We start from the raw sequence: 18,310 nt of genomic DNA, 5'->3' as shown, positions 1-18,310 counted from the left end.
ATGTAACTCCCTCTTAAATCTAGCCAATGAACTGGCCTCAATTACCTTCTGTGGCTGAGAATTCCACAGATTCACCACTCTGTGTTAAAAATATAGGTCTACCACTGATACAGGTCTACCACTGATACAGGTCTACCACTGATACAGGTCTACCACTGATACAGGTCTACCACTGATACAGGTCTACCACTGATACAGGTCTACCACAGATACAGGTCTACCACTGATACAGGTCTACCACTGATACAGGTCTACCACTGATACAGGTCTACCACTGATACAGGTCTACCACTGATACAGGTCTACCACTGATACAGGTCTACCACTGATACAGGTCTACCACTGATACAGGTCTAACAACTGGTGGTCCGGCACCTCCTTTTCTATGGACAAAAATCCGAGAGCACACTTGAAATCCCCCAAGCCCCCTCCTCCTCTGGAAGTCCCCCTAGAAAAGGCGGCCAATCTCGACCTCATCAGGACTTCTGCGGCCGATTACCGGGTCGAATTTGCGCCCTGCAGCCGGGGCTCTAGAATTCCGGCCCGGCCAGAATAGCCGTTCCCATAGCCGAATTCTGAAGCCGACTTTGCAGGCTGGCATCTCAGCTACTCGGCTGCCTAGGTAGACCGTTACAGTACCATTGTGACTCCTCTCTGAGGCCGTGACCTCTATTGATCCAGCAAAATGGATAATATGGCCTGGCTCTGGTACCAAGGGTGCTGGCAAATTGGTTGTGCACCTGTATTTATAATAGACAAATTAGTTAGGTATTTTTCAACTTTGCTACAATTGAACAGAAATCTATATCACGGGTATTTCTCTGGCAATTGATCCTTTTTGATCAGCGATTCTGTGGACAATTTTAATTTGGGAAATTGGAGTATATTAAACTGTATGACATATTTTGGTTGAGTATGTTGTGACATACACATCTCGGGCAGGAAAAGTTGTATGTCTGAACCATGATCTAACTGATTGTTGCAAAATCAAGACACTGTATGACCTATTTATGTTCTTATATGGAAAAAACAATGTGGTTAGTTCTGAATTAGTTTGCATTAAGTTGCAGATGCTCCCCGATGTACGATGCTTCGACTTACGATATTTCGACTTTACGATTGGCAAACGCTCGCCAACGGCAGCGAGCCGCATGTCACTTCCGGTCACGTGATTGCATTGTATGCGATGCGTTTTCGACTTGCGACATTTTTGATTTACGATGGGTTTATCGGTCGAGCTGTAGCTGTATTGAAATCATCTCTCTCTCAGCTATCTGTGCTGGGACCTGGTTGTGCAAAGTTAAAAGCTGACGCATTCCTGAATAGTTAACGTTCCGCATAATGATGACATTCTGAAGTACTTAAAGGAATTCTAGTACAGGTTGAACACCGATTTTCTGGCACCCTCAGTTCCAGAGCCTTGCTGAATTATCCGTTATTTCTGGACCAACAGAGGTCACGTGATAATTAAATAATAATACACCCCTGGCTCGCTAATGACTCCCCTCCCATGTTTCTAAGGCACCACGGTGTGCCAGAAACTTAAATAAAACAAATATTAAATATAAACTGAATGTGAATGGAATGACCTGCGACCCATTCCCGGCTCCCACAGTCTCCACAACTGATTCAGTTTAGTTACTCCAGCACTTGGTATTTCAGTGGGCCCTCTAAGTCACCATGGAGTTCCCTCTACTCCCACCTGCTGTCACTTCCATGGTGGAGTTTGTCAGTGACTCCGGGGGAGAAGCAGGAGGTGATGGTGAGGAGGGGCGGGGGATGGAGGGGGTAGCAGCGGCTTACAACCTTTGGGTCTCTGCCTTCTCCCCCCACCACCTCCACCATCCCTTTCTCCCCCAGTCACTGACATACTCCAGCTTAGAAGCGACAGAAGGTGGGAGGGGAGGGAGCCCCATGGTGACCCAGGGAACGCGCTGAAACACTAAGTACTGAAGTAACTCAGTCGACTGAATCGGTCTGAGAAAGTGTCCTGATAGCACCTATACGTGTTCTCCAGAGATCCTGACCCACCGAATTACTCCAGTACTTTGTGTCCTGTCGGTGGGTGAAGAAGGGCTCGCTGGTGCACCTTGGGAGTCGGGAGTGGTGTCGGAACCAGGGCTCTATACGGGCAGGGAGACGGTGGGAGCCGGTGATGAGTCGACATGTCCGTCCTCTATGTCCAACATCTGTTATAAGGGGCTTGATAAAACGTGGGTTTACTGTATTGTCTTTGCGAAACAGAAGATTGAGAGTGTAGTTAACTCTTTCACGACAGAGGGACACGACCGGAAAGAGCGCACACCACTCGCAACGCCATCTGTGGCCGCTCAGGGAATTTCAACTGATCTCGTAATTCTGTCCGGATTAGAGTGGGGGGAGGGGGGGGGGGGAGGGTGTTTGGGGGGCGGACCATCAGGTGCAGGAAAATCGGTGTTCAGGAAATTACAATGAACTAACTTTTGGCTTATGGACCTTGCCCTTTCGCAGTTGCTTGAAAGGATGGGGTGTGATTCTTGAATTAAATTGTGCACTGAAATGGCGATTGGGCTCCCACAACGTGATTAGAAATGTGGAATGAATACACTGGGGTGAGATTGCATGCCAACCTCCTCAGCTGTTCTTGGATACTCTCTGAGTGGAGTGGGACAGACTGGGTGAGTGACTAGTGTCCATCTTTGTCGTATTTCTTAATCCATTTTATACTGGAAGTGTGAGATGCTGCAATGCACTATAAAAGCTACAGGGCCTGTCCCATGAGCATGCAACTGCATGCGGCAAGCGCGACCAAACCGGAAGCGGGGGCCGTGCGGAGATTGAGTGATCCCGAACGAGTTGACGTGAAATTCGAGCGAAGTCCGCGGGAAGTTCGCGCGTGACGTACGGCGTCAAGACGCTGCGTACGGCGTCGAGACGCTGCACACGCCCGTCAAGGCGGTGCGTACCGCCTCAATGTGGCTGCGGGCCGGCAGGCCGTTGCCGCGCGGAATTTTTGGACAGTGTCAGTTTTTCGGAGCCCCGCGCGATGTCGGGACCAGCTCCCCACAACTCCAACTCCTACGGCTTCAGCGACCACGTTAGGTCGCGCTTGCCGCATGCAGTCGCATGCTTGTGGGACAGGCCCTTAACAAACAGGTCAAATGATTGTGATTTGATTCTCGACCCGAAACGTCACCTATTCCTTTGCTCCATAGATGCTGCCTTTCCCGCTGAGATTCTCCAGCACTTTTGTCTACCTGTGATTGATTCTCATATCAGTCATCTTTCTGTAATCAACATCAGAGTCTGAACATGATATCAAATTCACTTTCATGTTTTTGAATCTTCAACAACAATAAAACCTCGTGGACTCCACAGTAAATAGTAATGTTTAATACTGTGTGTTGTCGATGTTGATCGACCTTATCATATACTTAAAAATAAGTCTTAGACTGAATATGTAAGAAAGAACATGTTCAAGAAGGAACTGCATATGCTGGAAGATCGAAGGTACACAAAAATGCTGGAGAAACTCAGCGGGTGCAGCAGCATCTATGGAGCGAAGGAAATAGGCAACGTTTCGGGCCGAAACCCTTCTTCAGACTGATGGGGGGTGGGCGGGAGAAGGAGGAGCCCGAGGGCGGGGGGATGGGAGGAGACAGCTCGAGGGTTAAGGAAGGGGAGGAGACAGCAAGGGCTAGCAAAATTGGGAGAATTCAATGTTCATGCCAACCGGACGCAAGCAACCCAGGCGGAATATGAGGTGCTGTTCCTCCAATTTCCGGTGTTGCTCACTCTGGCAATGGAGGAGACCCAGGACAGAGAGGTCGGATTGGGAATGGGAGGGGGAGTTGAAGTGCTGAGCCACCGGGAGTTCAGGTAGGTTATTGCGGACTGAGCGGAGGTGTTCGGCGAAACGATCGCCCAACCTCCGCTTAGTCTCACCGATGTAAATCAGCTGACATCTAGAGCAGCGGATGCAGTAGATGAGGTTGGAGTAGATACAGGTGAACCTTTGTCGCACCTGGAATGACTGCTTGGGTCCTTGAATGGAGTCGAGGGGGGAGGTGAAGGTACAGGTGTTGCATTTCTTGCGGTTGCAACGGAAAGTGCCCGGAGAGGGGGTGGTACGGGAGGGAAGGGAAGAATTGACAAGGGAGTTGCGGAGGGAGCGGTCTTTGCGGAAGGCAGACAGGGGGAGATGGGAAGATGTGGCGAGTGGTGGGGTCACGTTGGAGGTGGCAGAAATGGCGGAGGATTATTTGTTGTATTTGCCGGCTGTTGGGGTGAAAGGTGAGGACTAGGGGGACTCTGCCCTTGTTGCGAGTGCGGGGATGGGGAGAGAGAGCAGTGTTGCGGGGTATGGATGAGACCCTGGTGCGAGCCTCATCTATGGTGGCGGAGGGGAATCCCCGTTCCCTGAAGCGCGAGGACATTTCCGATGCCCTGGTGTGGAACGTCTCATCCTGGGAACAGATGCGGCGTAGGCGGAGGAATTGGGAGTAGGGGATGGAGTCTTTACAGGGGGCAGGGTGGGAAGACGTGTAGTCCAGATAGCCATGTGAGTCAGTTGGTTTGTAGTGTATGTCGGTCAGAAGTCTGTCCCCTGCGATGGAGATGGTGAGGTCAAGGAATGGTAGGGAAGTGTCGGAAATGGTCCAGGTGAATTGGAGTGCCGGATGGAAGTTGGTGGTGAAGTGGATGAAGTAAGAAAGAACTGCAGATGCTGGTTTAAACCGAAGGTGGACACCAAGTCTTAGATTGAATAGGGCTTTAGCATTTTCCTGATGCATGTAGTTCATATTTATCGTATCAGTAAAGGAACATAATGTGTTCAATAGATTTGAGGTGTATGTAATACTCCAAATGCAGCCTAACCAAAGTTCTAGAGAGCTGCATTATGACTTCTGATACCCCATTCAATGCCCCTAGCAATGAAGGCAAGCTTACCATATGCCTTCAGTGAGCTGTGAACTTAGACTCCAAGGACCCTCAGCACATCAAAGCTGGTAAGGGTCTTGCCATTAACTGTGTACTCTCTCCTACATTCAACCTCCCAAAGTGCAACACCTCACTTGCACAGGTTAAACTCCATCTGTAATTTCTCCACCTAAAATTACAATAAGTTCATTTTGATGATTTGAAAGTCGACACGAAGTTCAGGAACAGCTACTCTCCTGCAATCAGGTTCATGAACTGACCGGCAAAACCTTAACCCTATGGAACACTACAGGCCATCCCTTGCACTACCATGCATGGACTTGATTACAAATTGAGTATTTTACTTGTTTAGTTTAGCTTAAGATACAGCATGGAAACAGGCCCTTCTGCCCACCGGGTCCGCACCAACCAGCGATCCCCGTTTATTAACACTATCCAACACCCACTAGGGACAATTTTTTATTTATTTTTAACATTTACCAAACAAATTAACCTACATACCTGTACGTCTTTGGAGATATACTTGTTTATATCTTGTTTTTTCAGAACAAACCAAGTTCTGGTTCTCTTCACCCATGCACACTTTAAACTTAACACATCTGTTTTATGGTACTATTTCTTTAAAAAAAAAGTGAAATGTGTGTTGCATGTTGCAGGATTAATTAAAATAACATCCAATTGTTGGAAAATGTCTTACACTGAAATTCTGAGCATGTTAGATTAAGAGAGTTGTAAACTTATTTCTGCTGCCTGATCCATATCCATCTATTCCCTGCATATCCATGTGCCCTATCTAAATATATTTTGCATGCCGGTGTCATATCTGCCTCCATCCCTAACTGTGGCAGTGCTTTCCAGGCACCCACCACTCTGAACAAAAATGTTTCACTGCAACTCGGTACACATGACAATAATAAACAGATCCAATCCAATCTCTGTCTAAACAGACTTGGCATACACATCCCCTTTAAACTTTGGCCCTCTCACCTTAAAGCTGTGCCCTCTAGTCTTTGACATTTCCACTCTGGGAAAAAGGTTCTGATTGTCTAAACCTATCTATGCCTCTCATAATTTTATATACTTCTATCAGGTCTCCGCTCTTGAGAAAACAACCGTCTCCAAAACTTCTGCTCCCGTCCTGTAATGGGGCGATCAGAACTACACACAGTGGTTCAAATGCAGCCTAACCAAAGTCCTGTGTAGCTTCAACATGACTTCCTGACTCTTATACTCAATGCCATGAACAATGAAGGCAAGCATAACGTACACCTTCCTTATGACTCTACTTGTGTAGCCGCTTTCAGGGAGCTACGGACTTGGATAAGATACTCTGTACTTCAATGCTGTTAAGGGCCTTGCCATTACTCTATACTTTCTTCTCGTATTCGACTTCCTAAAGTACAATATCCCATATTTGGTCAAATTTCATCTGCTATTTCTCCGCCCATTTCTGCAGCTGATCTATATCCCGTTTTATAGCCTTCCTCGCTGTCCGGAGCTCCAACAATGTTAGTGTTGTCTGCAAACTAACTAAACAGCCCACACATTTACGTCCAAGTCGGTTATTTGTACTGCATCACACCAGAGGTCCCAGCACAGAACCCTGCGGAACTCCGCTGGTCACAGACCTCCAGCCAGAATAATAGCCCACCGCAACCCTCTGTGCAGGTTTACTGTCCAAAATGTGATCACTAAAGAATGGTAAAGTAGATCTTATATATAAACAGAAGGTAGACACAAAAAGCTGGAGTAACTCGGCGAGACAGTCAGCATCTCTAGAGAGAAGGAATGGGTGACGTTTCTGGTCGAGACCCTTCTTCAGACTGGTTAGGGACAAGGGAAACGAGAGATATAGACGATGATGTAGAGAGATAAAGAACAATGAATGAAAGATATGCAAATAAGTAACGATGATAAAGGAAACAGGTCGTTGTTAGCTGTTTGTTGGGTGAAAATGAGAAGATAGTGCGACTTGGGTGGGGGGGGGGGGGGGGGATAGAGAGAGAGAGGGAATGCTGGGGCTACCTGAGGTTAGAGAAATCAACATTCATGCCAAAGATCATAGAAGCTCTTGATCCATTATCTTTGATTCATACCACTGGTTTGCATAAACAATTCTCACAAGGCCCACTAGGTGGTGGCAAGGTGCAGGGATCTGACTGTTTTGCCTTTCATCAGGCAGGTTTAGGGTCTCAATCCAATATCCGCATCGTGCTTCCTTGCCTTGTACTACTCAGCTCCTCACCCAGGTGTAATACCTGAGGCTTGCATAGTCACTTAGTCATCTTTGAATAACCTAATTATAACGTTGATTAAAGGGCAATAAATCTTGATGCAACGCCGTTTATGGCCACCAATCAACAAAACTTGGTGTCGCGATGTTGTCGGGAGATGCAGCGCTCAGAAGCCATCATTCTGTATCATGGGAAATACTCCAGCATTTTGTGTCTATCTTCGGTTTAAACCTGCATCTGCAGTTCCTTCCTACACATTTCCCCTGTACAAAGCCATGCTAACTCTTTTTAATAAGTCCATGTATTTCCAAAAAATTCAAGTAAATTCTATTCCCAAGAATCTTCTCCAATAATTTCTCTCACCAGCCTAAACTTTGCTGATTTGTTCCTCTTGCTTTTCTTAAACAAAGAAACAACACTGCCTATACTTCTGGGACCTCGCTTGTTGCTTAAGAGGATATAAAGATCTCTGTCAAGGCCCCAGTAATGTCGTCCCTTGTATCCCTCAGTATCTTGGATTAGATTTCATCAGCCCCTGGGGACTTACCCACCTTAATTTTTTAAATCCTCTTTCTTATTATCTACATGAGGTAGAATATTAGCATATCCCCCATGTCCTTCTTAATTAATGCTGATGCCATGTACTCATTATAATCCACACCCGCTTCCTCGGGCTCGACACATTAGACCCCTCCTTTGTTCTTGAGTGGACCTATCCTCTCCCAAGTTATCCTCTTGCTCCTAATTTAGGTATAAAATGCCTGAATTCCCCTTGATCCTACTCACCAAGGACATTTTGTGGCCCCTTTTAGTCCTCCTAGTTTAGTTGTTGAAATCTTTCCTGTTTTATTTCCATTCCACAAGGGCCTTATCTCATTTCAGCATCCTAAACCTTACAAATGCTTCTTTTTGTAATCTACAATTACAATATCTCTTATCATCCAAGTTACCTGAACCTTGCCATCTTTCCCTTTTCATCCTCACAGGGACATGCTGTTTTTGAGTTCTAATCAGCTGACCTTTAAAAGACTCTCATATCCGATGCAAATGTGTAGGAAGGAACTGCAGATGCTGGTTTACACTGAAGATAGACACAAAATGCTGGCGTAAATCAGCGGGCCAGGCAGCATCTGTGGATAGAAGGAATGGGTGACGTTTCGAGTCGAGGCCCTTCTTCAGACTGAGCTCAGCATCTGAGTTACTCCAGCATTTTGTGGCTATCTTCAAATTTACCTTCAAACAGCTCTTTTCTGCATCTCCAACTGTTGTTATTATCCTTCCCCTGATTTAGCACTTTCCGCAGAAGACCAGTCTTATCCTTCTCCATGACTATCCTAAAACTTGCAGAATATGATCACTCTTCATAAATGCTTCCCCACTGCAACTTCCATCAGCTGGGAAGGCTTATTCCTTAATATAAGGTCTGGTACAGACTATCCATCGTTGAACTGTACTTGAATCTTTTCTACGGGCTACCTGGGATTCTTCTCTAGTAATAGAACGTAGTACAGAATATCGGTTTCGGGAGTCTGATGTCAGGCATACGATGAACATAGCCAATGCATTCTAGCCAACTGAGTTTAACTCAGGTTTCAGTACTTGGGACGTTGGTCTGGAAGAGGACACTGATGTTGGTTTGACTATCCTTCCAAACAATTTGGAGGATTTTGTGGAGACAGTGTTGTTGGTAATTTTCCAGATGTGATACATGCTAAAGATAGTCTGGGCCACAGAAGCACATAAAAGAACAGGGATCAGTTGGATTTTGGTAGACCTTATGTTATAGATGTTATAGCAGCGCATTTGGAAAGCAGTGGCAGGATTGGTCAAAGTCAGCATGGATTTACGAAGAGGAAATCATGCTTGACTAATTTTCTGGAATTTTTTGAAGATGTAACAAGTAGAGTGGATAAGGGAGAGCCAGTGGATGTGGTGTTTCAAAAAGCCTTTGTCAAGGTCCTGCACAAGAAATTAGTGTGCAAAATTAGAGCACATGGTATTGGGGTAGGGTATTGACATGGATAGAGAACTGGTTGGCAGACAGGAAGCAAAGAGCAAGAATTGACGGATCCTTTTCAGAATGGTAGGCAGAGACTAGCAGGGTGCTGCAAAGCTCGTTGCTGGGACCCCAGTTATTTAAAATATATATTAACGATTTTGATGACGGATTTAAAAAGTGACATCTCCAAGTTTGCGGATGACACAAAGCTGGGTGGCAGTGTGAGCTGCAAGGAGGATGCTATGAGGCTGCAGGGTGACTTGGATAGGTTGGGTGAGTGGGCAGATGCAAGGCAGATGCAGTATAATGTGGATAAATGTAAGATTATCCACTTTGGTGGGAAGAACAGGAAGGCAGATTATTATCAGAATGGTGTCAGATTAGGAAAAGGTGAGGTGCAACAAGACCTGGGATGTGCTTGTACATCAGTCATTGAAAGTAAGCATGCAGTCACAGCAGGTAATGAAGAAAGCTAATGCCATTTTGGTGTTCATTGCGAGATAATTTGATTTTAGGAGCAAGGAGGTCCTACTGCAGTTGTACAGGGCCCGGGTGACACCCCACCTGGGGTATTGTGTGCAATTTTGGTCTCATAATTTGAGGAAGGACATTATTGCTATTGAGGGAGTGCAGAGTAGGTTTACCGGGTTAATTCCCGAGATGGCGGGACTGACATATGATGAAAGAATGGGTCGACTGGGCTTGTATTCACTGGAATTTAGGATGAGAGGGGATCTTATAGAGACGTATAAAATTCTTAAAGGATTGGACAGGCTAGATGCAGGAAATATTGTTCCCCATGTTGGGGGAGTCCTGAACCAGGGGCCACAGTTTAAGAATAAGGGGTAGGCCATTTAGGACTGAGATGAGGAAAAACTTTTTCACCCAGAGAGTTGTGAATCTGTGGAATTCTCTGCCACAGAAGGCAGTGGAGGCCAATTCACTGGATAATAATAATAATACATTTATTTATGGGCGCCTTTCAAGAGTCTCAAGGACACCTTACAAAAATTGAGCATGTATAGGAAAAACATGTAAGGGGAATGAAATAAATAGTAGTGACATGACTAGTACACAAAGTAAAGACAGAATTCAATACAAAACACAGCATGAGGCAATTAATGCACAGATGAAAAGGGACGGGGACGTGGGGCTAAGGATAGGCAGAGGTGGGGAGTTCCAGAGCCTGGGAGCTGCCCTGGAGAAGGCTCTGTCCCCAAAACTGCGGAGGTTGGACTTGTGGATGGAGAGGAGACCGGCTGATGTGGATCTGAGGGACCGTGAGGGTTGGTAGGGGGAGAGGAGGTCAATGAGATATGTGGGGGCCAGATGGTGGAGGGCTTTGTAGGTGAGGACCAGGATTTTGTAGGTGATCCGGTGGGAGATGGGAAGCCAGTGAAGTTTTTTGAGGACTGGAGTGATGTGATGCCAGGATTTGGTGTGGGTGATGAGTCGGGCGGCTGCGTTCTGGACCAGTTGGAGTCGGTTGATGTAGGTGGAGCTGATGCCAAGGAGAAGTGAGTTGCAATAGTCCAGTCGGGAGGAGATGAAGGCATGGATGAGTCTTTCAGCAGCAGGCGGAGTGAGAGAGGGTCTGAGGGTCTGGATGCTTCCAAGAGAGAGTTAGCGTCACCCCCATACCTCCACTCAGCCTCAACAACAGTTTTGTTTCCAAAAAATATTCTTTATTTTTGAAGCACAAGATACTGGATGTGGCAGTGACGGGTGCGATTACGACATTTAAAAAAGACTTTCACAGGTATTTGAATGGGAAAGGTTTGGAGAAGTTTGGGCCAGACACAGGCAAGTGCAACCAACTCAGTTGGGCAGCTTGGTCAGTATGGATGAGCTGGGCTGAAGGGCCTTTTTCCGTGCCCATTGAGTATCCCTGGGAAAATAAAATATCTCGGCTAAGGATGTCAAAATAACTTTACATTAACTGTGCTCTGCTCCCTCGACCTGATCCCCTGATGCTCAAAAGTCTGCCACTGCCTTTTCAGTGACTCTTGACAACTCTCACATCTCTGATCCCCTCCACAACCTTCACTCACCCACCATTAGGAACGTTATAGGACATGTAATCACAGTACAGCTTTAACGGTCAAATCATAAGTGAGTAGGATGATATTCATTTTTCCTGTAATTAATGATATCCATTTTATGATCAGTAATTATTTTAAGTGCATCATTTGCTGGGATAATGAACAAGTTCAATGAATTTAATCTCTCTGTGAACTTGTGCATGAACTTTCTGTTTAGATATTGTTAATATAATTACTGGGAACCGAGCAGAAGCATTAAAACAAAACAGGATATGGTATCACTTGGTAAAGCAATGTGGTATCACTTGGTGGAGCAATGATATGTTTTGTGAGCTTTTAACTTGGTGAATTTCAGATAGAGTTTTATTTTATTTTATTCCATGTAAATAGTGACAAACTTGACATTTTTACAGATGTAAATGTCAAATGTTTGCAAATGACAGGGAAAATGGATGAATCTAATGGATCCCATGGTTAACAGAAGGATTAACGAGAAGAGATCCAGAAACGGAACATTTTGCTTTATACTACAGCTTTTTACAACTTTGGTTCAGGCTTAAGGGCCTGTCCCACTTTCACGACCTAATTTACGACCTCTGCGCCAAGTTTGCCCTTGACGCATACTCGCAGCATGGTCGTCACGAGGTCGTAGGAGGTTGTAGGTAGGTCGTAGCAGGCCGTGATGCTAGTTGTTGGTACTCGTGGTATCAAGTAGGTCGGGGTTTTTCCTAGCATGATGAAAAATGTCCACGAGTAATGAAGGTCGTGAAAGTGGGACAGGCCCTTTAATTTGACTATTGTGTACAGTTCTGGATGCACAAAGCATGGAGAATGCGCAGTAGAGGTTTACCAGAACGATGCCTGGATTACAGGGTATTGGTTATGAGGTTGGACAATCTTCAATTGTTTTCTCTGGAGCGTGAGCGGCTGAGCAGTGACCTGATAGCAGTATATAAAATCATGAGAGGCGTAGATCGTTTACAAAGTCAGAAAAGTCTGACATTCCCAGAATGGAAATGTCAGACCAGAGGGCATAGCTTTAAGATTAGAGGGGGAAAGTTTAAAGGAGATGCATGGGGCAAGTTTTTCACACAGAGACGTGGATGCCTGGAACACACTGCCAGGAGTGGTATTGAAGGAGAAACAAAAGTGGTGTTTAAGAAACTTTGAAATAAACACATTGAAATACAAGGAATGGAGGAATATGGATCACATGCAGCGAGGAGATTAGTTTAACTTGGTATCATGTTTGGCACAGATACCGTGAGACGAAGGGCCTGTTCCTATGCTGTTTACCATTCTGGTCATGATTCTCACGTAAGGGGTAGACTGATCGGATCACAATGTATTTCAACAGACTTCTCCTGGTCTGATTCCAGAATTCATTAAAGGCAGGCATTGTAAAGTCCCCTCAATGGAGGTCTTTGGACTGTCTTGACCAAACACTACTTGGAATTCAACCAGTAATATTTCAGGCCAAGTATCATTATCTAATGGTCTTATAAAGGTAATCAGACCTGACATAAACGTAGAGTGTGCATATGTGCATCTGTATTCTCAGTACATTTGGGAATTATGAAGTGTCAGTGGAGTTTAGTACTTACAAGTCCCTGTCACACGGGAGGCATGGTCCCCCAACGCAACCCGTTCCCCCAGTGCAATATTCCACCACTCACCCATAGCCCCCACGGGAGGGCTATTCCACCACTCACCCGTTCTTCCAACGCAACTCGTTCCCCCAACGCAATGTTCCACCACTCACCCATAGGCCCCAACTGTGCAGGGGCGGCTCATTTCCCCATATTCACCCTCCCTCATTTTAAACTTTTAAAAAAATGCAGCCAGGAAAAACATTTGGATTTCACTTGCTACCAGGACTCAGTGTCCTGTGGTTGCAACAGTGTTGCGGGCAGGGCCAGCAAGGATTTGGATTTTTGACACTGAGAAGTGAAGAGAAAAGTTACATTTTTAAAGTTTTAAATGTGAATAACTTGTACAATTCACCATCAATCTGAACAAACCTTGATACACCACACCACAGGGCAATGATGATTAAATTGGTCCGAAAATTGTAGCGCTATCGTATACGGTTTTGGCATAATTCAGGGCAGGAATCACACGCAAGCACACACAGACAAGATGAGAATTTTAGTAATATACTAGACCAAGTGCAGACCCGTTGGGTCTGTTCCCCCAACGTGCGGTTGTGGGGGGGGAGGCGGCATGCAGCGTCACACACACTAACTATCCCCCCCCCCCCGCACTCACGTTAATTACCCCCCTTGATATTATATTAATATTATTAATTTGCTCCTTTTACCCCATAACCACCCTATCTACTGACGCATAGGGTGGTTATGGGGTAAAATGGGGGGAAGAGGAGAGGGGGGGAAGAGGAGGGGGGGGAGGGAGGGGGAAGAGGGAGTGGGGGAAGAGGAGGGGGGGGGAGAGGAAAGGGGGAAGAGGAGGGGGGGGAAGAAGAGAGGGGGGAAGAGGAGGAAGGGGGGGGAAGAGGAAAGGGGGAGAAGAAGGAAGAGAGAAGGGGGAAGAGGGGAAGAGGACTAGGGGGGAAGCAGGGGAAGAGGGGAGAGACCGAGGGGAGAGAGAGGGGGGAGAGGAGGGGGAGGGAGGGGGTGGGGAGAGGGGGGGAGGGGAGAGAGGGGAGTGAGAGGAGAGGGGGGGAGGAGAGGGGGTGGGGAGAGAGGAGAGGGGGGGAGAGAGGAGAGGGGGGGAGAGAGGAGAGGGGGGGAGAGGAGAGGGGGGGAGAGGAGAGGGGGAGAGGAGAGGGGGAAGAGGAGAGAGGGGGAAGAGGAGAGAGGGGGAAGAGGAGAGAGGGGGAAGAGGAGAGAGGGGGAGAGGAGAGATGGGGGGAGAGGAGAGATGGGGGGAGAGGAGAGATGGGGGGAGAGAGGAGAGGGGGGTGAGGAGAAGGGGGAGAGGATGAGGAGAGACGGGCGGAGAGGGGGCGAGGACAGAGGGGGGGATGATGAGAGGAGGGGGAGAGGTGAGGGGGGGGGGAGAGGAGGGGGGAGAGAGGAGGGGGGGAAAGAGAGGAGAGGGGGGGAAGAGAGGAGAGGGTGGGAGAGAGGAGAGGAGGGGAGAGAGGAGAGGGGGGGGGAGAGGAGAGGGGGGGGAGAGGAGAAGGGGGGATGGGAGGGAGAGGAGGGGAGAGAGAGAGAGAGAAAGGAAGAGAGACAGGGGGGAGAGAGAGAGGTGGGGAGAGAGAGGAGGGGAGAGAGAGAGAGAGAGAGTGTGCCTTTTTACTTCAACCCAAACAACCATTTGCAGGCAGTGCTTTTTTCCTTCAAACTAACCATAACCATATTTTCATTTTCAAACCAAATTAAGGGTACTTACTCACAGCTGTGTAGACATTTGTTCAGTCATTCAGAGCTCAGACCTCCATCTTGTAGAGACTGATTGGGGCACACCACTTCCTGGTTTTATAGTCCCTCCCCCTCCCACCAGCAGGAGCAGCAGAGAGAATGGGGAATTTTGTAAAAACATTAATATCTCTTGTCATTTTTCATCGACGGGAAAATTCCTCGGCACACATACGGCGGAGGGGAGCTCTGAGCAAGGTGGCCAAAAATGATCAGGGGGTATGGAGAGAAGGCAGGTACAGGATACTGAGTTGGATGATCAGCCATGATCATATTGAATGGCGGTGCAGGCTCGAAGGGCCGAATGGCCTACTCCTGCACCTATTTTCTATGTTTCTATGTTTCAAATCAGCATAAGCATTGGTTTATTTTACAATTATACCGAGTCCTTGCCTTAATTTCCAGTGATAAGAGTAAAGCACTATCTTTGTTTACTCATTATATGTTTATTAATTGATATATGATTTGAATTAGCCTCGTAGTTTAAAGGAAATGTGCATGTATCTGATATTTATATTAATTTATAGATTTGAGCTTTTTATATTTCACCAATTTACTTAAAATATGCTAAATATTATAAACCAGCAGTTTTTTTGACACGCCCAAATGTTATTTTCTGAAACGTTGTACAACAGAAATCCATTCACACGTCTTGTGATTTTACACAAAAACTAAGCTGGCGGAATGCAACGTCAAAAGTATTTCACAGAGGGTGGTGGGCAAGTGGAAGGTGCCTCCAGGGATGGTGGTGGAGACAGAGACAATAGTGGTGTTTAGGAGGCTTTTAGAAAGGCACATGGACACGCAGGGAATGGAGGGACATACACTCTTCTATGTTGTAAGTTTATTGATATTGCCAAGTCTATTGATATTTAGAGGGGCATTTTACGAAGATAATCAGAGCTGACTGTTTTATTCCTTTATTTTCCAGTTACAGATGGTGGTGCTGTCCTTGTCCAAGGAGCAAAGGGATCACCTCCATCTGACAGTTACAAGGTGCTGTGGAAGGATGATTGGAAATTATTAAATCAGTTATACGGAAGTCACTGCTTTTATTGTAAAATATGATTTAGTTGGTTTCTTAAAATGAATGTCATGGAGAATAGTCATTATGGTGCTGCAGCGGTAGTTAGAAACATAGAAACATTGAAAATAGGTGCAGGAGTAGGCCATTCGGCCCTTCGAGCCTGCACCGCCATTCAATATGATCATGGCTGATCATCCAAATCAGTATCCTGTACCTGCCCTCTCTCCATACCCTCCATACTCTCCAGATCCCTTTAGCCACAAGGGCCACATCTAACTCTCTCTTAAATATAGCCAATGAACTGGCCTCAACTACCTTCTGTGGCAGGGAGTTCCAGAGATTCACCACTCTCTGTGTGAAAAATGTTTTTCTCATCTCGGTCCTAAAGGATTTCCCCTTTATCCTTAAACTGTGACCCCTTGTTCTGGACTTCCCCAACATCGGGAACAATCTTCCTGCATCTATCCTGTCCAACCCCTTAAGAATTTTGTAAGTTTCTATAAAATCCCCCCTCAATCTTCTAAATTCTAGCGAGTACAAGCCGAGTCTATCCAGTCTTTCTTCATATGAAAGTCCTGACATCCCAGGTTGCTGCCTTACAGCACTCACAGCGCCAGAGACCTGGGTTCGATCCCGACTATGGGCGCTGTCTGTACAGAGTTTGTATGTTCTCCCCGTGACCGCTTGGGTTTTCTCCGAGATCTTCGGTTTCCCCCCACACTCCAAAGACGTACAGGTATGTAGGTTAATTGGATTGGTATAATTGTAAATTGTCCCTAGTCTGTGTAAGATAGTGTTAATGTGCAGGATCGCTGGTCAGTGCGGACTCGGTGGGCCGAAGGGTTTGTTTCTGTGCTGTATCTCTAAACTACCACAAAAGATGACAGTTGATTTTCTTTAAATGTATTTATTCACTAGAGTAGGAAGGAACTGCAGACGCTGGTTTAAACTGAAGATAGACACAAAAAGCTAGAGTAACTCAGCGGGACAAGCTGCATAAAGTCATAAGGAATAGGAGTAGAATTAGGCCATTAAGTCTACTCCACCATTCAATCATGACTGACTATCTGTCCCTCCTGACCCCATTCTCCTGCCTTCTCCCCATAACCCTTGACACCGATACCAATCAAGAATCTATCTACCTCTGCCTTAAAAAATATCCACTGACTTTCTGTCATGTCGCAGTAGGCCAGGCAATGCAACATTTCGCAAATTTTACAACGTATGCACAGTCTTTTACCCAGGGTAGGGGAATCAAGAACCAGAGGTCATCGGTTTAAGGAAAGAGGGGTGGGAATAAATAGGAACCTGAAGGGCAACTTCTTCACTCAGAGGTTGGTGGGTATATGAAATGAGCTGCCAGAGGAGGTAGTTGAGGCAGGTACATACAATAGCATTTAAAAGATACTCTGGACAGGAATATAGATAAAAAATGTTTAGAAGGATATTGACCAAATGCAAGAAAATGGGGCTGTCTTAGATGAGGCATCTTGGTCGGCCTTGAGTTGGGCTAAAGGGCCTATTTCCGTATCATATGACTATGAAACCAAAAAGGTGCTTAATCTGATTTTAATTGCCCCTCAACTGGCATAATCCCATACCAACTCCCCCCACCCCAATCATACAGGTACAGCAGGCAAAGAAGAAAGCTAATGTCATGTTGGCCTTCATAACAAGAGGATTGAGTAAAGAAGCAAAGAGATCATTCTGCAGTGAGACCTTGGTGAGACCTCACCTGGAGTATTGTGTGCAGTTTTGGTCTCCAAACTTGTGGAAGGACATTCTTGCTATTGAGGGTGCAGTTATTGAGGGAGAACCAGGTTAATTCCCAGGATGGCGGGACTGTCATATGTTGAAAGAATGGAGCGACTGGGCTTTATACGCTGGAATTTAGAAGGATGAGATGGGATCTGATTGAACATAAGATTATTAAGGGATTGGACACGCTAGAGGCAGGAAACATGTTCCCGATGTTGGGGGAGTCCAGGGGCCAAAGTTTAAGAATAAGGGGTAGGCCATTTAGAACGGAGATGAGGAAAAAACATTTTCACCCAGAGAGTAGTGAATCTGTGGAATTCTCTGCCTCAGAAGACAGTGGAGGCCAATTCTCTGGATGCTTTCAAGAGAGTGAGATAGAGCTCTTAAAGATAGCGGATATGGGGAGAAGGCAGGAACGGGATACTGATTGTAGATGATCTGCCATGATCACATTGAATAGCGGTGCTGGCTCAAATGGGCTGAATGGCCTACTCCTGTACCTATTGTCTATTATCTATTGTCTATTGTCTATGCTCCACGGAGAATCATCAGGCCACCAATCCTCCCAATGCAAGACTCTGTTTGATTATTCTTTCCTACCTAATTCCCTCATCCACTTGGTTTATCTCAGCTGGCACCCATACTAGTTGTCTAATTGTTCCTCCCCCCTCTCACAGTGTAGGTACCAATATGTGCAACTACTATTTAGTGTCTTGGGTACAAACCAAATACTAGATTGAAATATTAGACAAACCGTTTTTTTTTAACGTACTGTCTTTACATCTTCTGAGATCAGATACTCCCAATTAAGGCATTTAAAATACATATAATCCTCCAACATTTTCGCCACCTCCCAACGGGATCCCACTACTGGCCACATCTTCCCATCTCCACCCCTCTCTGCTTTCCGCAGAGACCGTTCCCTCCGCAACTCCCTGGTCAACTCG

The 18,310-nt window shown here is 46.1% G+C and overlaps 1 protein-coding gene across 1 annotated transcript in view; it reads left to right on the top strand.

Annotated features, from left to right (window-relative positions):
• LOC116972209 overlaps positions 1-18,310 on the top strand; it is a 172,145-nt gene that overhangs the window by 56,990 nt on the left and 96,845 nt on the right. Inside the window, exon 10 of the mRNA XM_033019644.1 lies at positions 15,510-15,574. Within this exon, the coding sequence (XP_032875535.1) occupies positions 15,510-15,574 (65 nt within the window). The remainder of the gene's footprint in view (positions 1-15,509; positions 15,575-18,310) is intronic.

Source organism: Amblyraja radiata, chromosome 1 (genome assembly GCF_010909765.2).
Source record: "Amblyraja radiata isolate CabotCenter1 chromosome 1, sAmbRad1.1.pri, whole genome shotgun sequence".
In the NCBI taxonomy this organism is placed as follows: Eukaryota; Metazoa; Chordata; class Chondrichthyes; order Rajiformes; family Rajidae; genus Amblyraja; species Amblyraja radiata.
The sequence above is the reverse complement of the archived record's forward strand: the minus strand, read 5'-3'. Positions and strand labels throughout refer to the sequence as shown.